We start from the raw sequence: 20,000 nt of genomic DNA on the forward strand, positions 1-20,000 counted from the left end.
CCTCATGGTTTAAACCATTATAGTCCTTGTGATTTAAAGCATTATAAAGCATTATAGCCCTCATGATTTAAAGCATTATAAACCATTATAGACCTCATGGTATAAAGCATTATGAACCATTATAGACCTCATGGTATAAAGCATTATAGTCCTCATGGTATAAAGCATTATAGGCCTCATGGTTTAAAGCATTATAGGCCTCATGGTTTAAAGCAGGGGTTTTCAACCGGGGGTCCGCGGCCCCCTGGTGGTCCGCGACAGCATTGCAGGGGCTCCGCGACATGAGCCTATGTTGATCAGTTCACCATTGAATTTTTTTATTTGTATAAATTGGCTTTGATATTTCAACACATTTCCAGATTACTCTTGAATATCGTGAAAAATATCTAAAATAAGAAAAATATGTCAATCTAAATAGTCTGAATAGCCAAGTCGCATTAACTGAAAAATACCGATGTAGACCCATATTCAGCAAAGAAATTACACTGACAAGTGCTACAGGTGAAATATCTGTGCAGGGGTGGGGGCGTGGCGGCGGCGGTTAGTGATCTACCCTGATAATTTCACATATTTACGTGTTATAGGCAGAATATTCGTGAAGGGGGAGGGGGCGTGGCGGACAAAACGGTTTTGTCGGCTGTTACAAACACGCACACGCAGGCACATCAGTGGGCCGCAGATTACTTTGTAGTCAGAATGGTGGTCCCTGGGACAAAACCAGTTGAAAACCCCTGGTTTAAAGCATTATAGGCCTCATGGTTTAAAGCATTATAATCCTCATTGTTTAAAGCATTATAAAGCTTTATAGTCCTCCTGGTTTAAAGCATAATAGTTCTCATGAGCGTACATGTTTTCCTCCCAGAGGCTGTTAGTAAAATGGGTTTGCTATATTTCTGTGGATCTGTTGCTATGGAGACAGCGGTTGTAAATGTATCTGTCATGAGGATGAACTGAAAGTTCAACAGAAACAGAAGGGTGTGAATGGGAGATGGGAGTTAGGAAGAGAGAGAGAGAGAGAGAGAGAGAGAGAGAGAGAGAGAGAGAGAGAGAGTGGGAGGAAAAGAGAAAGTGAATAGGAGATGGGAGTTAGGGAGAAAGGGGAAATAGATACATGTACCATCTTAGTCTCAGAATATGTACAGTCCTGCCACATCTTCCGAGAACAGGCCATATCACCAGTAACTATAGGCCTGAACTCATAGAACAGGCCATATCACCAGTATAGGCCTGAACTCACAGGGTTTCCCCCTCTTTCTCACTGTCCATTACTTTATCTTTTATATGTATATCTTATGGAATATAACTTTACTTAATTATTTTAACTTAATTATTATTATTTATTTTTTATTTTTATTTTTACTTTTTATTTAAGTTTGTTAACTTTTATGTACAAATACGACAATATACGGAGTTTGGTCCGCCACCTTATTTTTTTTCAGCATCGCAATTTGATTGCCTGGTCTTCGGGTCTTGCTTTGCAACACCCACCAACCGACTGAGAACTATAAAAGGTTCACGAGTCCGTCGAAACAACTGCGTAACGCAGTCGTTATATGTATATGTTCATCTGGCAGCTTACCTGGGGATCCACGAAACACCTGGATGATGTCATCGTAGAGGATTAGGGTGCCTGGCCTCTCAGCAAGCAGGTACAGACTGACAGATGCATACACTGAAAGAGAAAGAGAGAGAGAGGGAGAGAGAGAGAGAAGCAGCCATAGAGGAAGGGAGACAAAGAGAAATAAAAAGGACGGGAGAAAAGACAGAGATATAGAGAAACGATAGACAGAAAGAGAGGTGGAAAGAGACAGACAGACGTAGACAAATAATGGAGACAGGAGGAATAAAAATTAGGGTGAGCCTACACTACACATGATTCATCTCTGTGCAAACAGTAGTCTGTGTGTTGGATGTGACCCTCACTACACATGATTCATCTCTGTGCAAACAGTAGTATGTCGTTGGATGTGACCCTCACTACACATGATTCATCTCTGTGCAAACAGTAGTATGTCGTTGGATGTGACCCTCACTACACATGATTTATCCCTGTGCAAACAGTAGTCTGTGTGCTGGATGTGGGCCCCCACTACACATGATTCATCTTTGTGCAAACAGTAGTCTGTGTGTTGGATGTGACCCCCCACTACACATGATTCATCTCTGAGGATCCTGCCAGGCTAGTGTGCTGATGAGCTGAGCCCAGAGAGCCTGAGGGCAAACAGGCTCTCACATAAATGTTTCAGATCTTTGTCATGTTAGCTCTGTTATGTAATATGTGTGTGCGTGCTTAAATATGTGTTTGTGGCACTGCAGGGAGGAGCAGTATTTGTGAGTTTCTGTCTGTGTGTATGCATATGTGTGTGTGTGTGTGTGTGTGTGTGTGTGTATGCATTTGTGTGTATGTGAGTGTGTGTGTGTGTGTGTGTGTGTGTGTGTGTACGCATGTGTGTGAGTGTGCAGAGATGCCCTGGCACTGATGCACTCTGGGAAGCAAAGCACACATGTCCTCAAGCGCAGAGGCACCCAGGCCTGATAATTATGCCACCCTTAGTGAATAAAGCCACTACCCTAAAAACACTATGCACACACACACACACAAATGCATCAAGAAAAATACCCACATGCTGACACACATGCATGCGTGTGTGTAAGATATACATCAACACATTTTATTTACATTTTATTTAGGTTTATGTAAGCTTTGTCTATTTTGTAAGGTTACGAGGTTGAGACTCATCCACTGATCAAACTCATCTGTTTTTCATCATGTTTTATCTCATCTCCCCTAAATCTCCAATCCATATCAGTGTCTGTAGCCTACACATCACTCTGTCTCCCTAAATCTCCAATCCACATCAACACACATGTATCACACTGTCTGCCCCTTGAGTCGTTTATAGTGAGCTGGGTTTTTGATGGACCTGCCCTCTCCTAGCCTAGCATAGCCTAGCCTCAGTGTGGGTAGCATCTGCATGGCAACTGTTCACTCACAGGGGATGCGTTTGGCGTGCCAGGGTACGGAGTTGGTGATGTAATCCCGTTTGGAAGCCGAAATGATCACCAGGGTGCCCGGCCGGTAAAGGAAGTTGACCACGAGCATGCCATCACTTCCTGCCTCGCTGGAAGCCAGGACGCTCTGGTTGCCGTGCACCTCGACCAGTGCGTGCGACATGGGCGAGAGGTCACTGCTGTCAAACACTTGAACTCTGACCTGCACCTCTGCAGACACAACAGACGTGAGAGAAAAACAAGCTGTGAAAAACATGTCGGAAACAAGGTCGAGGGTCAGTTTCATTTTTGCAATTCAGGTTTCTCGTCTGGCTCTCGGCTCCTGTAGACTATTGACTATCGGAGCTGCGCTAATTCTTGTAGCGTTTTTCACGCATTGTGCACAGTCTGCGCCACGGCTCGATGAGGTGGAGGGGGCATGCACCTCGTGTTGTGTGTTTGAGTAGACAAACACACAAAGCTATCAACCGAAATCAGCTTAAGGAGATGACTGGCTGGGCGTGGGAATTACACGGAGGAATCCCTTGGTGGCCTACAATTTGACATATATGTTAAATGCTTAATCATTTTTATGCGCATGTCATCACCGCTGGGTTTCAATATTTGATACAGATAATAAAACAACACGCAATGTAAATGTCAATATTGTCCAATTTAGCGAATAGCTCAGGACATGAGATGAATAGGCTACACCTTTATCGCATCAAAGAATGAGATCAACAGACAATGCCTTCGATTTTGACCACGTAGGCTACACAGTGAAGTCCATGATCCTTTGTGGTGAAATTAAAACCACTTAGCAAAGCAAAGTGTGAGCAGGCAAAGGATTTATGTGTACGGCGAAAGAAAGTGGACATATAACGTTGTGAAATCAATAATGAATCTGCCATCGATTCTCTAAGAGGAACAATCATAGCCACCACTCCCAGTCACACCTATCCTAGTATCTCTCCACCCGCACTCACCCAGTGGTCCATGTTCGGCGATGGATTTACTGGATATTCCCCGCACGTAGAAACACAAAAGAAAGGCGAGAAAACGACAGCTGCAAGGCGGTGTCATCCTGTATGCTACATCCCTATATTCAGGCTGCCTTCCATAACGTATCATCCATGTTTTTTTTTTCCTTTCCTTTTTTTTCAGAGATGGTTGTTGCTATTGGCGACCCGCATCTTCTCGTCTCCGACGCCCTCTGCCTTGGATGCTGTTGCCTTTCAATTCTGCTTAACATCTCATTGTCTGCACGGAGAGAACGACAGACTGCCCTCTGCTGGCGAAGAGTATAACGTTCTCAAGAAAAGGAATTTGTTGATTCTATACTCCAGTCCAATGCACAGCCAAAATCTACAGGTCGGATCTGTTTGCATCTTGATTCTGGAAATGTACGAATGGACATGACACTGTTTGTTTTATTGCGTCCAGCTGCATAGCTTTATAACTCGTTGACGTGAAGTGATGACCTATTTCATGGCCCCGATTGGCTGTGGTCTTACAATCAAATACCCACTAGAGGGCGGTGGTGTCCCACTCTGAAACTACACCGAAAGTCTTCCTTTGCCAGCCAACGTTTCCGCCTCCTTATAAACAGACTCTAAACTTTTATGAAGTAACAAAGATACAAATTGTCACTGTCGCGGTAGTGTGGCAGTGTAATTTTGTACTGCACAATCAAAATACTTTCTGACAAGCTGGGACTCCACGGAATTGTGCACATGATAAATCAAAATGAGCATTATTAATCATGAGACTCTGATTTAGATTGGAGATTAAGGGTAGAGGAGATAAAACATGAAATCTATTATAATAGATGAGTTTGATGTGTGAATGAGGCTCATCCTTGTAACCTTACAAAATAGGCATAACTTACATAAACTTAAAACATAAAATGTATTTATGTACATCTTACACACATGTGTGTAAGGATGTGGCTATGTGGTTGTATTTTTCTTTATGCATTTTGTGTGTGTGTGTGTGTGTGTGTGTGTGTGTGTGTGTGTGTGTGTGTGTGTGTGTGTGTGTGTGTGTGTGTGTGTGTGTGTGTGTGTTTGTGCATAGTGTAATTAGTACTAAGGGTGGCATAATTATCAGGCCTGGGTGCCTCTGCGCTTGTGGACATGTGGGCTTTGCTTCCCAGAGTGCATCAGTGTCAGGGCATCGCTGCACACACACACCCACACCCACACACACACACACACACACACAAACACACACACACACAGACAGACAGACAGACAGACATGCACCCTTCCCATTACCCGAAAACAAACAAATCCAGCCTGCTGTGCCAAGGCAGCCTGAATGCCCCATTGAATTGTGCTTGACCCTCAAATCACAGGCTTCAGTTAATGGGTTTCTTCAGGGGTCAGGGTGATCCGAGGGCTTTCATAACAGAACCCCATCATGCGCTCACCACCGATCAGACTCCTACCCAAGTGGATGGGAACCCCTAGAAAGGCTAACAGTCATCACCGCGGGCGGCACCTCCATGGCGGGACCCTGATCTTTGCAAAGAAAAGATATGCTGAAAGACGCTAAAATGAACACACCGGTCAGTGCAGGTTGCATTCCCATTTGGACAGTCCATCTCCCTGGAGATAGATAGAGCAAGAGAGAGAGAGCGTGAAAGAGAAGGAGAGAAATAGCATTAATATAAACCTTTGTTTGTGACCTTCATAGCTGTACTACAGAGGAATACCTAGCACAAGTACCATGTGTGTGTGTGTGTGTGAGAGACAGAGATATGTGCAGGTGTTTCAGTACATATGCATTGTGGTTATTTTATGTTAATACTAATAGGAAGGTACTGTATGTTTTTCACAGGTGTGTGTGTGTGTGTGTGTGTGTGTCTGGCTGGCTGGCTGGATGTGGATGCTTGTGTGTGACCCAGTTGGATATTTAGGGACTGAGTAGGGATGAGAATTGATAAGATTTTAACGATTCCGATGCCTTATCGATTCCAGCTTATCGATTTGATTCCTTATCGATTCTTTTATCGATTCTTGTTGGGCAAGGGGTGAAAAAAAGAGCACAAACGGGTTTATTTACATTAATTTTCTTTTATATAATTTTCTATAATGCTGCACACACCATATACAGTATGTATATACACATTAAAAAAAATTGAAATAACCAAAAACATTTATACATATTCCTCTTGAACTTAAAATAAAACTTACATAACTTCAATAAAATGTATTATGTTTAATTTAAACATGTTCCTAGAAATTAACCTAACGAAAATCTGGGGCATCTACCGTAGTAAAAGGGTGCAAACCTTTCACCACAAACTTAGTCACTGCTCGGTGACATTCGTTGATCCTCTCCTCGGTAATTTTATTTTTCCCTGCCTCGAAGAAAGGATGGGCTAGAGGTGTACATGACGTGCTAGCTGTAGCCTGTGACCCAGACAGACTACCAGCCTCTGAACCGGTCTGACTGAACGTCATCAGCTAAATTGAATGGAAATGGAGATTATCTATATAGTGAAAGCTGGTTTACACAATGAAACAAATGGCACTAACAAAATCGCTGAATTTGCTGAGCTGACATAAAGCCACATTAAGAGGGGAGGCAAACACTACCTCTGCCTCAATGTAGGGGGCTGAAAATGGAAGATTCTATAGCCAAGCTAGCGTAGCTATATGCTAAGTTTAATAATGGATTAAAAGACGATATGCTCAGTTTAATAATGTGTTGACACGAAAACGCGAACGTTTGCTGATAACACACGCCCTCCGATAATTAACACCGTTACGATCAAACATTTCTCAAAACTGGACTTTCAATCCAAACGTGAAATGATCAATAATGGGAGACCAATGCCGGAGCTAAAATGTATGCTTCAAACGAAGGGACAGAAGATAACTTGATCGACTACACACAATAAAGGCAAATTGCTTCACACAGTGAGTGGTTGTGATCACTTTTGAAGAGTTCCCCTTGACAGAAAGAGATGAAGCGCCGACATTAGCTGAGCTGCTGCATGCATCGAAGACATGACATTCCTGTAATTTAATTCCATGCTGTGTGTTCAAATGCTTATTCATATTTGTTGTATTTCCTCCCTTCGACGAAATAGACTTTTTACACAGGTTACAAGTGGCGTAGGTGTCATTTTTGTCGTGTGAAATAGAGCCAAACTTTAGAACGCTTCTGCCTAGTTGCCATGTTTGCTGCAGTCTGAAGAAGAAAGAGGAAATTAAAGAAGTTCGCGCATGCGCAACGCCACAAAGGACCGATAGCAGAACCATTAAAGAATTTGGCTGACGATTCCAAACAATCGGTTCACTAGGAACCGGTTCTAAAAAAGAACCGGTTCTCGATTATCATCCCTAGGACTGAGCCAGCAGATGATGTAAAAGATGACACGCTGAATTTCTGAGCACAGATCTGGGACACACACACACACATACGCACCCCATACATACACACACACACACACACACACACACATACGCACCCCATACATACACAATCTCACACACATACGCACCCCATACATACACACTCACTCACGTGCAAACACACACCCTATACATACACACTCACACACACACACACACACACACACACACACACACACACACACACACACACACATAGCCCTGTGGGCATGACAGGTTTAATCTCCTCAGCTGCAGTAATTACACACACACTGTATTTGGTAATTAAGATGAAAGGAGGTGGCCAGACACATTCAGCTGCTTGCCTTTTTGGGAAACATTTTCATGAACGAGACTAAAGTCACACATGCATCCACACCCAGCCAGCCAGCCAGCGAGCCAGACACACACACACACACACACACACACACACACACACACACACACACAGTGACTAAAGTCTCAAAGTCTGGATTTGATTCATCCCTGGATGGTTGGTGATGGTGATGATCATGATGATGATGATGATGATGACGATGATGGTAACACTGATAGACAGTGACGACGATGATGATGATGATGAACATGATGAATGTTGACGATGTGGCGGTGATGTACACAGGATAGGATGTACATACACATAATGACAACAACAATGGAAACAGCTATATGATGATGATGATGATGTTACATAATGTCATATGTCATAGTGGTGTAATGTTTTGACCCAAATAGTTTATGCTGATGATTAGGCCTATAATGTGGACGACAATAACATTCAGTGATAATGTTTACAGTACTACTGTCGCTGCCTTGGGGCAAGAACACAAGTCTGAGCCGTGCCTTTGATGTCTGGGTCTTATGTATTGCTTCTGCTGGCATTGTGTGGCACCTTCATCTCAGCAGTAAACACAAGTCCTTTCAACTCCTCTGTCAGCTGCTAAATTTATGGCCTTATTATTTATCTGACACCATCAATCGAGCACAGCGCCTGTATTTATCAGCACAGAATCAGGCCAGCACACCATCCATCAGGGCTGCGGATCAAAAGACTGCAGGAAGTCAGGACCCAAACTGGGCTATAAACACAACCTCATGCGAGCAGCATCCCAATGGCAATCTGTGAGTCCAAACTCATGATCCAGCACCACTTAACAATGGTTGCAGAATGTCAATTCAAAGAAGAAAATAAAAACCAATCAAAGTGTAATGTTTAATGAATACACCTTTGCGCAAGTTCCTTTCATCAAAGACTAACCCAACACTGCTAGTGTCACCTGTTAATACACACAAAAATAAACAATTGTGGCTGAGCAATACTTTATACCAACCCTGTTTAAAACACCTGTTAAACATCTTCCCTACCAAGAGACATGGACATCCTCCTGAGATAGGTCCAGTGGCCAGGGTACCGGGGTGGTTGCTCAGTTATGCTATGCTATGCTGTGCTGTCCCCCTTGCAGTCTCTGTGCAGGCTGGCATCCCAACTGTCTTAGTGACGTGGCGTCCCAGCAGATTCATAGTCCTGTGAAGCTGTTTTGATGTGTTTTAATGTTTGTATTTCAAACTCCACAGGCAGCTGGGTCATGTAAACTCAACCTGCTGCACTACTTAGTAAAAAACACAATGGTGATGTGAATGTGAGTGTATCTTGTGACTGTGTGTTTGTGTGTGTTTGAGAGAGAGGGAGTTTTAAGCTAGACAGATAGATAGATAGATACATAGATAGATACATACATAGATAGTGCCGATAGGGAAAAGAGAGAGGTTTTGAGTGTGAGATCGTTGACATGGAGCCTGTAACATGATACTCGGTGGTCTTTTCTCCAGATGTCTTCTCCAGCTGCGCTCCATGGGAATCTTGCATTTAAGACTGAGTACACAGACTCTTCTCCCTCACAAAGTTGGCGCAGAGGCTAGAAAGGTCCACCGTGAAAACTTGAGACACGCAGAGAATAAGGAGCCAGCTCACGAAACAAACTGAGTGCACACACTAATATTTACGTGACATAGAGAGAGAGAGAGAGAGAGAGAGAGAGAGAGAGAGGGAGAGAAAGACAGAGAAACTGAGAGTAAACCATGCAGAATATGGTGATATAGCCTAATTGGCTACAAGATTTGAGGAGGGCGGACGGCCAGGTCACCGAGTGCTTTCCGGGCCCAACAACGCCCCCCTCCGTGCAAGCGGTGGCAGGCGGGCACCTGCGTGACATGCCCGCTGGTGATTTACAGCGTGTGCGCTGAATGGCATACCGGCAGGGCGAGATGAGGAGATAAAGCTGCACGCACATTTCCGCGCACGTCAATTCCAGGCTCTCCCTTGACAGTAGCCTATATTATCGCCACGGAACGCAACACCCAGGAATGGTTTCTCAACAATCTGACGCGTCGGGTTCCAGGTTCCGCGCACTGGCAGTGATCTAGGCGAAGACAGCTTTCTGGCACCAATGCACTCCTAACAAATGCCACGATATTGTCCCAAACATCGTTAGGAAGCGTAACCAAAGGAAAACACGGGCACCGAGCGTCAAGCATGAAACGGGTAATTTAAGAGCTATGACACAACATCGTCCAGATCAAGACTTCTTCAAACTTTAGAGTGATAACGAGCAAACGCCAAGAAATCCTCTCGGGTTGACACAGATGATTGTAAAGTTGCTGTAATCAAAAATGGTTTATTTAACTACTTTAGCAGTTATTTTCCCCCACATCTTTTTTTTCTGAGCGCGGCTGTACAAGACAAATGGCACAACTGCGCTCGGGCACTCGGGAGCGGCGGTTTGCACCATGCGCACGGCTCCCATGACGCAACCGGCCAGGGGCAGATTTCCGTGATGCTCCCGCAGGACATGTTAATCGCACACCACTGAGATCCTATTTTGGCAGGTGATAAACTGCAGATGACAGTCGGTCGTCTCTGCGGGCACGACAAACACCCACAAGCGCCATCAGATCCAGGTTGTGGACAGCGGTGTGGCATTCTCTTGCCTGGAAATGTTTGTGATTCTTCCGGGTCCTTAAGCGGGCACCTCAAAGCAGTTCATACAACAGACACGAACAGAGGAATCCGCATGCACTAGTTGAGTTAATTGCTGAAAAACAAAGTGTGCTTGGGATCACAGTGTCATCTTGTACACTATTTGCCCTGCTCCGCGCTGGAACACCAACGCCTATTACTCTATTTCAGAACAGGACCGGCTTGTGGATTTAGCAGTACAGCTGCGAAGAAATGTGACTTGAAGAGTGTAAAACGGTATGTTTTGAAGAAGGGCACTATAAAACGAAGAATTTTTACCCTTCTCTGCAGAGCTGGAAGGCAGGCACGAGGGGAAGTCTTTTGCGGATATAACTCGGACCTTAGTGTCACTTTAATTAACTCGGCTCACTGCGCGTCCTGTGACAAGCAGCACTGCCCGAGTTGGACCATGGAATGCGTCGAGTCAGAGACGCATTGATTGAAGGCTCGAAGTGGCGTTCACTTCAGATGAGTACCTGACGATTATTTTGACAGAGATTACAAAGTAGTGGGGCGAAAATTATGACACTCAGTCATGATTGTGTAAAATCAAGCGCGGGAGACTTCGAGAAAATGCGTTATACTTTCCCCTTGCAGGTGAGGTAAAAGTGAAGTATTTCTCCGTTGTCATTCAAGCTTGTTTATTCTATCTATCTATCTATCTATCGATCGATCTATCTATCTATCTATATTTATTGAATTTAGTGAACATATCTTATCATTTGTTTTGATATGGGAAAAAAATCCACAATGACAGCTTTAATGTTGTAAGTGGTTCTTCCGGCTCCTGTATAAGCCCCCAGTCATTAGTATTCCAGTAATATTTGATGTTCTCAATGGAAGTCTTCGGATATTACCAGATACATATTTTTATTTTCTCATTCCCAGTGCTCCAGAGATAACAGGCATTATGTTAAATGTAAAATGTAATTTAAAGGATGATTGCATTGTTGCAGGCTGTCTGGCACTACGCTGTCTCTATCAGTATTTGTTGTGGTTTGCCTGTGTCTAGTGTGGGGTCATGAGGTTGATTGTTCCTCATTAATGTGTCACTAATTAGCATCTGTGTTTTGGGAATCACATGGTGAGCCCTACCCATCCCCAATTACTGCTAGAGGTCCTGGGCTGCACCCACCCATAAAAGAGAAGATTCCTCCATTACGCATTACTGCAGTGAAAACATGTTTGTGAGGTTGCCTCCCTCATGAAAAAGGTCTTTGGCTTGTCCTCAGAGAGAAGGCCATACAGGTTCTAATTAAAACTGATTTCCTACTCTGAGGAACCCTTTTTTGCGCAATATAGTGCTTTCCCTGCCAAAACAGATTTTTAACGGTTCTTTGTCATAAAGCTGGTAGTCCCAAGCACTCCTATAGGACTATACATATTCTCCTCCTGAGTGGGTTCTGTAGGTAGAACCTTTAAAGGGTTCTTCTACAGGGACAAACATTATTTTGAGTATGTTCTGGTTTTAGTCTATCAATGCGGAGTGGAGGATTGTCTATGGGTGAGAGTAGATTCATTCATAAATGGTTTACCACAAAAGAACAAGCAAGACTGAAATAGAAACTATCATTGAGGGGCTGGTACTGTCAGTAGATTGGCGTGTGTATTTAACATCAGATATGATTAGGTGCTTGGCTAGGACATACCAATGCATTAGGGGGAAATGAAGGGGATCTGTTTCCAAATAAAAATACCTTATATACATCTTAAGGGTGTTGTGCATGTTCAGTAGAAATTAGGATAAATAGAAATGTATTTGAGGTGGTTGTGTGTCCTAGTGTGGTCTTTCCCATATTATTGCACAACACACTTTATAAAGCAGATCAGTAATTTCGTCATATCGCAAGTAAATCAGAAGGAGGAAGTTGAAATATGTGCCCCAATGGACATGCTGTGCTTCCTCTCACGGAGGAACCACCTTACGTGTCAACCTGTGCTGTTTTTCACAGACTGTTAGCATAGCTGTCATGACCATGCCGTCTTAACATTTTGACTGTGCGGGCTGTTTGCCCACCCGCCATGTTGTGTTTGCATGCATCATGCCTTTAAAGGAGGCTTTGAGACTAAACTGTGCTTTTGAAAGCTATGTTTCTCCCTGGTGTGTTCCTGAGCTGTTTCTCCCCGGTGTGTGTGTGTGTGTTCCTGAGCACTGCCGTTGTGGAATCTCTCGTATGCCAGAAGTAAGCTGGATGCCTGTGTGTCATGGCAGTCCTGCAGCACCTACAGCATTCATCACCAAAACCTTTCCATTTGCTAAACTAGGAGGAGTGAATGTGAACATTAACATTTAACAACCGTACATATACGTCACACATCTTGATGAAACATACAGTATATAAAACCTTTCCGTTTGCTAAACTCTGTTTGCTAAACTGGGAGGAGTGAATGTGAACATTAACATTTAACAACCGTACATATATATCACACATCTTGATGAAACATACAGTATATAAAACCTTTCCAGAACTACAAAGTGCATATCCTGGATGGCTAGTGATAACGACCCTAATATACCATCAAATTAATTGGAAGATGACAGCAAAACTAGTTGCCTATAAAAACATACCCCAGAAAGTGGGATTCAAGTTTTTCCTCGTATACGCACATTTTGAGGGTCATATTCACTCTCTTGGTTTGATCACAACCTTAGTAACTCGTCCGAGATGTGATAAAGTGCTGTCTCTTTCCTTCTTTACCTACAGGAAATGGCACCCATAACGTCCTGTCTCTCTCTCTCTCTCTCTCTCTTCCCGTCTCTCTCTCCTCTCTCTCTCTCTCCTCTCTCTCTCTCTCTCTTGTTTTCCTCTGACTATGGATGAATAGTTTTTGAATTACATAGGTCTGAATGTACTTGCTTATTTACGCTTTCTTTTATGTTCTAGGCTGTTGGTGTCAAACTAATAACTGTAAATAGTTTTTAATACACAATTGTAATATCTCTCTCCCTGTCTCTCTTAATCCCTTTGCTCTACCTCTCCCTCTCTCTCTCTCGTTTTTCTCCCTTCCTCTCTGTCTCCCTCCCCAGGTGTCTACGCTGCTGTTTGTGTGTGTGGGGAGTGCAGCTGGAGAGAACACCTGTGACACTCTGATGATGGCATCAGGAAACATCTCCAGTGAGTCACATGTGCACAAACACCAGCCTCGTCTCCATCTTAACACCATACAGGCGCTTCTGCAACAGCCCCGTTTCCATCTTAACACCATACAGGCTCTTCTGGAACACCAGCCTCGTCTCCATCTTAACACCATACAGGCTCTTATGGAACTGAACCTGGCTCAAATCTGCAAACTTGTGAAACAGGTGTGTGCTAGCACACATCTATAATAGCGTATGTAAAACAGGTGTGTGCTAGCACACATCTATAATAGCGTATGTGAAACAGGTGTGTGCTAGCACACATCTACAGTTGCAATCAAAATTATTCAACCCCCCATTGCACATTAGGTTTATTGGCAAAATATACAATTTCTCAGCTGTTTGCAATAAACCAATTACACAAGAATTGTTTAAGTAGTTTAATGAAACTAATATTACAAGGGTTTTATCCAAATTCAACACAAAATTATACTTTTAATGACTTTAATGAATTTACTGCAGTTTCAAAATGATTCAACCCCTTCATGACAAGCATCTTCAGTACTTAGTAGAGCACCCTTTTGCTGTTATGACCTGCTGTAAACGTCATGCATAGCCAGACACCAGCTTCTGACAGCGTTCCTGAGGAATCTTAGCCCATTCCTCATGGGCAATGGCCTCCAGTTCAGTAATATTCTTTGGTGTGCGTTTTGCAACCGCCTTCTTCAAATCCCACCAGAGATGGGGTTCAAGTCAGGCGACTGTGACGGCCACTCTAGAATCTTCCATTTCTTCTTCTGAAACCAAGCCTTAGTGGACTTTGAGGTATGCTTGGAATCATTGGGCCTCATTCTCGAACGCACTTAAGAAGAATTTAAGAGGAATTTAAGAGGAATTTCTTCTGAATTGGATTTAGGACAACATTTGGCATTCATGAAAGTTTTCTCATCTGGGATTTGCTCTGAACTTCAGAAGACTTTCCGAACTCGAAATAGCAGTCGTAACTCGGCCAGAGTTTTCTCAAATGCGATTCCTTAAAAAACCACAAGATGGCCCCGTGGGCCATCTTGTGGTTTTTTGAGGAATCGCATTTAAGAAAACTCTCCGTGTTAATGAATTTGTGAGAAATTGTTGGTGATTGCGTTCACATCAACTCTACAGATCCTCGGATTAAAGTATCATTAACAATTACGTTTCACATGTAGGCCTATAGTCATGATTCTACGAGGCACCGTGATGTCATAAAATAAATAAAAGGACTACACCGGAATGCTGCGCTCGTCTAGTGAGCGTCGTTTGGCACTGCCGTCTGTGCAAGTACGGCAATCCAGAATTTTCAAGTAGTTCCACGTTGGTGGAACGAACTGCCTAGCACTACCAGAGCAGGCGCGTCCCTCTCTACCTTTAAGAAGCTTTTGAAGACCCAACTCTTCAGAGAGCACCTCCCTTCCTAACTGGCACTTCGACTAGTGCTTAACTTGCACTTATAGCAGTTACATTCCTGCACTTCGTTTTTATTTCCTATTTCGTTTTTCTATTTCTTATGTAAAGTAGTATTTATTGTTACACTAGGTCTCTATTGCTCGTAGCTTGACTGTTCTATCCCTTGTACGTCGCTTTGGACAAAAGTGTCTGCTAAATGACTAAATGTAATGTACACGAACACTGCAAATGTAAGTGAATAAATAAATAAGCACTAAACTCAATCACGTTGATATAGCTATAGTGGAATAGAATGGACACATCTACATCCTGCAACAGTCCATCTCTGCACCTTTCAAGTCATAGACATATATAGTTGAAGTTAGATCTGCGTTTACTCAACGGTGATCGCTTTCCGCTTTGACATGACTCGTTTACGAGTTGCTTTCGTGTAGATTCGGTCGATTCCGACTGCACACGTCACTACGGTTGCGTGCCCTTATAAGGAGCTGGCAGGGCGTGTATGTATGCAAATTCAGGAGCACGAGAACGCGCTTTCAATTTAAGAAAACTCTCCCGGGGAGCACAGCCCAGAAAACTTCTGCTGCGTAGGACCACATTTTCAAGCGTGCATGAATTTGGCGGATGTCTTTTGCTTACGTTGTTTTTCCGAAGCCCGTAAGAAACATTTCAGAAGAAACTTCAGAAAATGTTCGAGAATGAGGGCCATTGTCCTGTTGGAAGGTCCAATGACGCCCAAGCTTCAGCTTCATTACAGACGGCATGACGTTTTTTCCTAAGATTTCCTGATACTTGACTGAATCCATCGTGCCCTCCACACGCTGCAGGTTTCCAGTGCCAGAGGCAGCAAAGCAGCCCCAGAGCATCACTAAGCCACCGCCATGCTTCACTGTAGGCAGGGTGTTCTTTTCAGCATATGGTTCATTCTTCTTCCTCCAGACATACCGCTGATCCATAGGCCCGAAAAGTTCCAGTTTTGTCTCATCGCTCCACAGAACATAATTCCAAAACTTTGGTGGCTTATTTATATGGTTTTCAGCATATTGGAGCCGACTTTTCTTGTGCTTTTGGGTCAGTAGGGGTGTGCGTCTTGGAGTCCGGGCATGGAACCCTTCAGTGTTTAGTATGCGCCTTACTGTGCAAACTGAAACCTCAGTGCCTGCTGCCACCAAGTCTTGCTGCAGGTGTTTTGAAGTCACTCGAGGGTTTTTGACCACTTGCCTCCTCAGGAATCTGGTGGCAGCCGCTGATAGCTTCCTCTTTCTGCCACGTCCAGGTAGTGTAGCCACTGTTCCTTCAACTTTGAACTTGCGAACTATGCTTCCAACTGTATCTCTAGGGACATTCAGTGCTTTTGCTATCTTTGTGTATCCTTTTCCTTGTTTGTGCAAGGCAATGATCTCTTCTCTGAACTTTTTGGACAATTCCATATTTCTAACATGCAATCAAACGTCACTCTCAACAAGCCCCTAGCCAGTCCAGGTATTTATGTGTTCTATCTCAAGCACACCTGAACTAATGAAGCCCTTGATTAGTTGCACCAGGTGTGCTTGATACAGGGAGTTGAATCATTTCAAAGGGTGCTCTACTAAGTACTGAAGATGCTTGTCATGAAGGGGTTGAATAATTTTGAGACTGCAGTAAATTCATTAAAGTCATTAAAAGTATCATTTTGTGTTGAATTTGGATAAAACCCTTGTAATATTAGTTTCATTAAACTACTTAAACAATTCTTGTGCAATTTGTTTATTGCAAACAGCTGAGAAATTGTATATTTTGCCAATAAACCTAATGTGGGTTGAATAATTTTGATTGCAACTGTATAATAGTGTATGTGAAACAGGTGTGTGCTAGCACACATCTATAATAGTGGATGTAGCAGAGGTTTGTTCTACCACACATCAATGATAATGGATGTGAAACGCGTGTGAAATATGACTTGCATCTGGCATATCATAGGAAGGCATAGGGGTATGCTAGCTGCTAGGCTAACAACGTCTGACCAGGATCAATGTCAGACATCACAGAGAGGGTCTTAAATACTCAGTGCTGGTCTCATTACACACACACAGTGTTCCAGTAAAGGTGTTAATTCTGTGTGGAGGGGGACTGCCCCCCTCCCCCGCCCTTCCCCATGGAAAAACTGGGCTATAAAACTTCAGCAGAGACACATGGTGAATTGAAGAGGGCACTTGTGTTGGCGGAGGGGACACTGGCAGGGGCTGAGGCCTGCCAAGAGTCAATCAGGCCATCTGTGCCATTGCCAGTTAAACGCCAGGAATCTGTAATCATAGCAAAGATAGTAAAGAGACAAGATGTCACACACAGCACAGTACACGCCCTCATTAGACATGAGAAACAGAACGATCGAATATGGAAAAAAAATCTTTGAACCTTCAGATTAACATTGTGTATGAATGGAATCGAAATATTAGTTTTTAAATCCAAAAGGTTTAGATTTTTTTTAACACAATTTCTGTTTTAACACGAGTTTCCACACAAAGAAAGCCTTCTGTAGGACTCTCGGATAAATTAACACAAAGATGAATTCTGAATTCACTGCATGTTAGGAATGTACGAGCTTGACTATGACTGTGTATAGATGCTGTAAGCACCCAAAGCGAGCCTTCCCATCCTGCCCCTCCGCTATTATGAACACATGACAGCATTATAAGACATTCAGAGAAGAGAAAGCAACAGGGCTTCAGATGTTTACTTTTAGAAAATATCAGGACATACACAACACATAAGGGATCAGTCAACGTTATGACTAGAAATCCTATTAAGAGAGTGGAGAGAGATAGAGAGAGGTGTAGGGGTTCGATGGAGAGAAAGAGAGAGAGAGGTGCAGGGGTTCAGTGGAGAGAAAGAGAGAGAGAGAGAGAGAAGTGCAGGGGTTCGGTGGAGAGAAAGAGAGAGAGAGAGGTGTAGAGATTTCGGTGGAGAGAGAGAGAGGTGCAGGGGTTTTGGTGGAGAAAGAGAGAGAGAGAGAGAGAGAGAGAGAGGTGTAGGGGTTCGGTGGAGATTGTGTGTTTGTACTCCTGTACGGGGCCCCTTTAAAGCCAAGCATAAGGTCTCGTGAGGAAGTTAAAGTCAGGCGTAGGAGTCCTCTCTTCAGATCTAGGTTTGCCGTATCTGAGCCGCATCTGAGCTGCATCTGAGCCAGATGCATTCCACAGTCACCTGCTATAGAAGGGAGTAGATATAGTACAGCATGTGACCTGTCCGTCATTATGACCCAATCTATGATGGGGCTGACGCTGAATGAAGGCATTGTTCATGACCTTGGCATTGATGTTGACAGGCAGTATGGTACAGGAATTTGCTTAAGGAAAATATATTTCCTCCGGTCGTTTGGTCTAATTAGCCCTAATACTGGCCCCTAATAAGCCCTAATACTGGCCCCTGGGAGGTCTAATTAGCCCTAATACTAGGCCCCTGGGAGAATTTCCTTTGGGTTGGCCTGTATGCTAGGTAGCCACTGACTCTAGATTGGATCGGAGGTGGTCTGATCTGTGATCAGTTCTAGTGTCAAGGGTTTCAATGCCTGAGTAAAATCCATGCTTTTCTCTCTGGTTTGTGTGTGATTGCAGTGTATGCCCTGGCATCCGGGGACCAGACGGACCTCAATGTCTCAGGTACACTAAGCCTTAGTTCTTCACAGTAGCCCCCCTTTATTCATTATCTGTGGCACCGTATGGATTCTCTATTTACTGTGATGCTTTTCCACAAGGCTGTCTTCCTAATGTTGAATGAGACAAACATCCTCCTCATGGTTGTGAAAGACTGTCACAGTACTTTACTGTCACGCTTCTGAAGTTCTTCAAATTGTCATTCACTTGAAATGAAATGGATTCCTTTATCACATTTTGACCTGCAGATACCATGAGCCACAGCCTTAAGCCATTAGCATGTCAGGGTTATTGAAAGGAAAGGATCGAGATGATGAGTTTGGCACTTTCCAACAGTAATCTAAACCGTTCTTTTAAAATGGATTTCCCATAATCACTTCAATTTCCCTGCTTTCATTCAGCTGTGTAGATAGTATATAGTGAATAACTATATATATATATATGTATCAAAATATTAGACTCTCTTATTTCATCATCTGATGCATGACACTATCTGCTCTTAATTTTATTAACATCAGCTGAAAGGAAAGGCAAGCTTCACAGGCCTGAACTTTGTGTTGGTTTAGTTGCAGTCTTATACTTGATACATTTTGATACATTTGATAACACACCTGTAATCTTTTAGTGTGTGTTCTGTCACACCTGCTCCTCCTGCAGGAGTGTTCTGTTACCCCTGCTCCTCCTGCAGGAGTGTTCTGTCACCTGCTCCTCCTAGAGAAGTGTTCTGTAACCCCTGCTCCTCCTGCAGGAATGTTCTGTAAAACCTCCATCGATGGGATCGGTACCTGCTGGCCCAGAAGTCAAGCGGTTCAGATGGTGTCTCGGCCGTGTCCGGAATTTTTCCTCGGGGTCCGGTACAACACGACAAGTAAGTTCCAGAACTTCACATCCCGTGATTGATTGATTTGTGAGGTGAACAATATTATACGTAGTTTTCTATATCTGAGAATCCTGACACTACTTGCATACATACACTATGCAAAACAATCCCTGATTTTTCAAAATTTCTAAAGGGAACAATTAGTTGATTTGTAGATGGAGCCAGAGATAATTAAGGGCTTGGCTACCACATCCCGACAGATCATGTTAATTCTCTAAATTAGAGCACATTAAGACATGTTGCATGGTGTCCTGGGAATGAAAGGCTCCTTAGTACACATTAAGACATGTCGCATGGTGTCCTGGGATTTAAGGGCTCTTTAGGACTTGATGTGTTTTTCACCCTGACCACATGAATGGATCTGTCTGAGAGAGAATTAAAAATCCCAGGAGGCTAATTTAAGTCAAATTAGATTAAACAACAGCTTTTAAAAAAGCATGTGGATATTTAAGTCGTAGGTTAGGTGGGTGACCTGGGTCAGTCAGTCAGCAGGTAGCAGGTAGGCCTGGCCCTGTTCACGAAGAGAGAAGGTGGCCATAGGCCTGGACTTGGCACA

At 43.4% G+C, this 20,000-nt stretch overlaps 2 protein-coding genes across 2 annotated transcripts in view; one reads left to right on the top strand and one right to left on the bottom strand.

The window, feature by feature from the left end:
- Positions 1-4,272, bottom strand: part of LOC105901291 (protein FAM171A2) — a 16,972-nt gene extending 12,700 nt beyond the window's left edge. The window contains exons 1-3 of the mRNA XM_031575589.2: positions 3,978-4,272; positions 2,995-3,222; positions 1,580-1,672 (exon numbers count right to left, since the gene is read on the bottom strand). Coding sequence (XP_031431449.1) covers positions 1,580-1,672; positions 2,995-3,222; positions 3,978-4,122 — 466 coding nt within the window. The 5' untranslated portion in view covers positions 4,123-4,272. The remainder of the gene's footprint in view (positions 1-1,579; positions 1,673-2,994; positions 3,223-3,977) is intronic.
- Positions 4,273-9,099: 4,827 nt separating this feature from the next.
- Positions 9,100-20,000, top strand: part of LOC105901292 (corticotropin-releasing factor receptor 1-like) — a 30,782-nt gene continuing 19,881 nt past the window's right edge. Inside the window, exons 1-4 of the mRNA XM_031567610.1 lie at positions 9,100-11,007; positions 13,439-13,526; positions 18,526-18,570; positions 19,313-19,432. Of these exons, the coding sequence (XP_031423470.1) occupies positions 10,933-11,007; positions 13,439-13,526; positions 18,526-18,570; positions 19,313-19,432 (328 nt within the window). The 5' untranslated portion in view covers positions 9,100-10,932. The remainder of the gene's footprint in view (positions 11,008-13,438; positions 13,527-18,525; positions 18,571-19,312; positions 19,433-20,000) is intronic.

Source organism: Clupea harengus, chromosome 1 (genome assembly GCF_900700415.2).
Source record: "Clupea harengus chromosome 1, Ch_v2.0.2, whole genome shotgun sequence".
NCBI lineage: Eukaryota > Metazoa > Chordata > Actinopteri > Clupeiformes > Clupeidae > Clupea > Clupea harengus.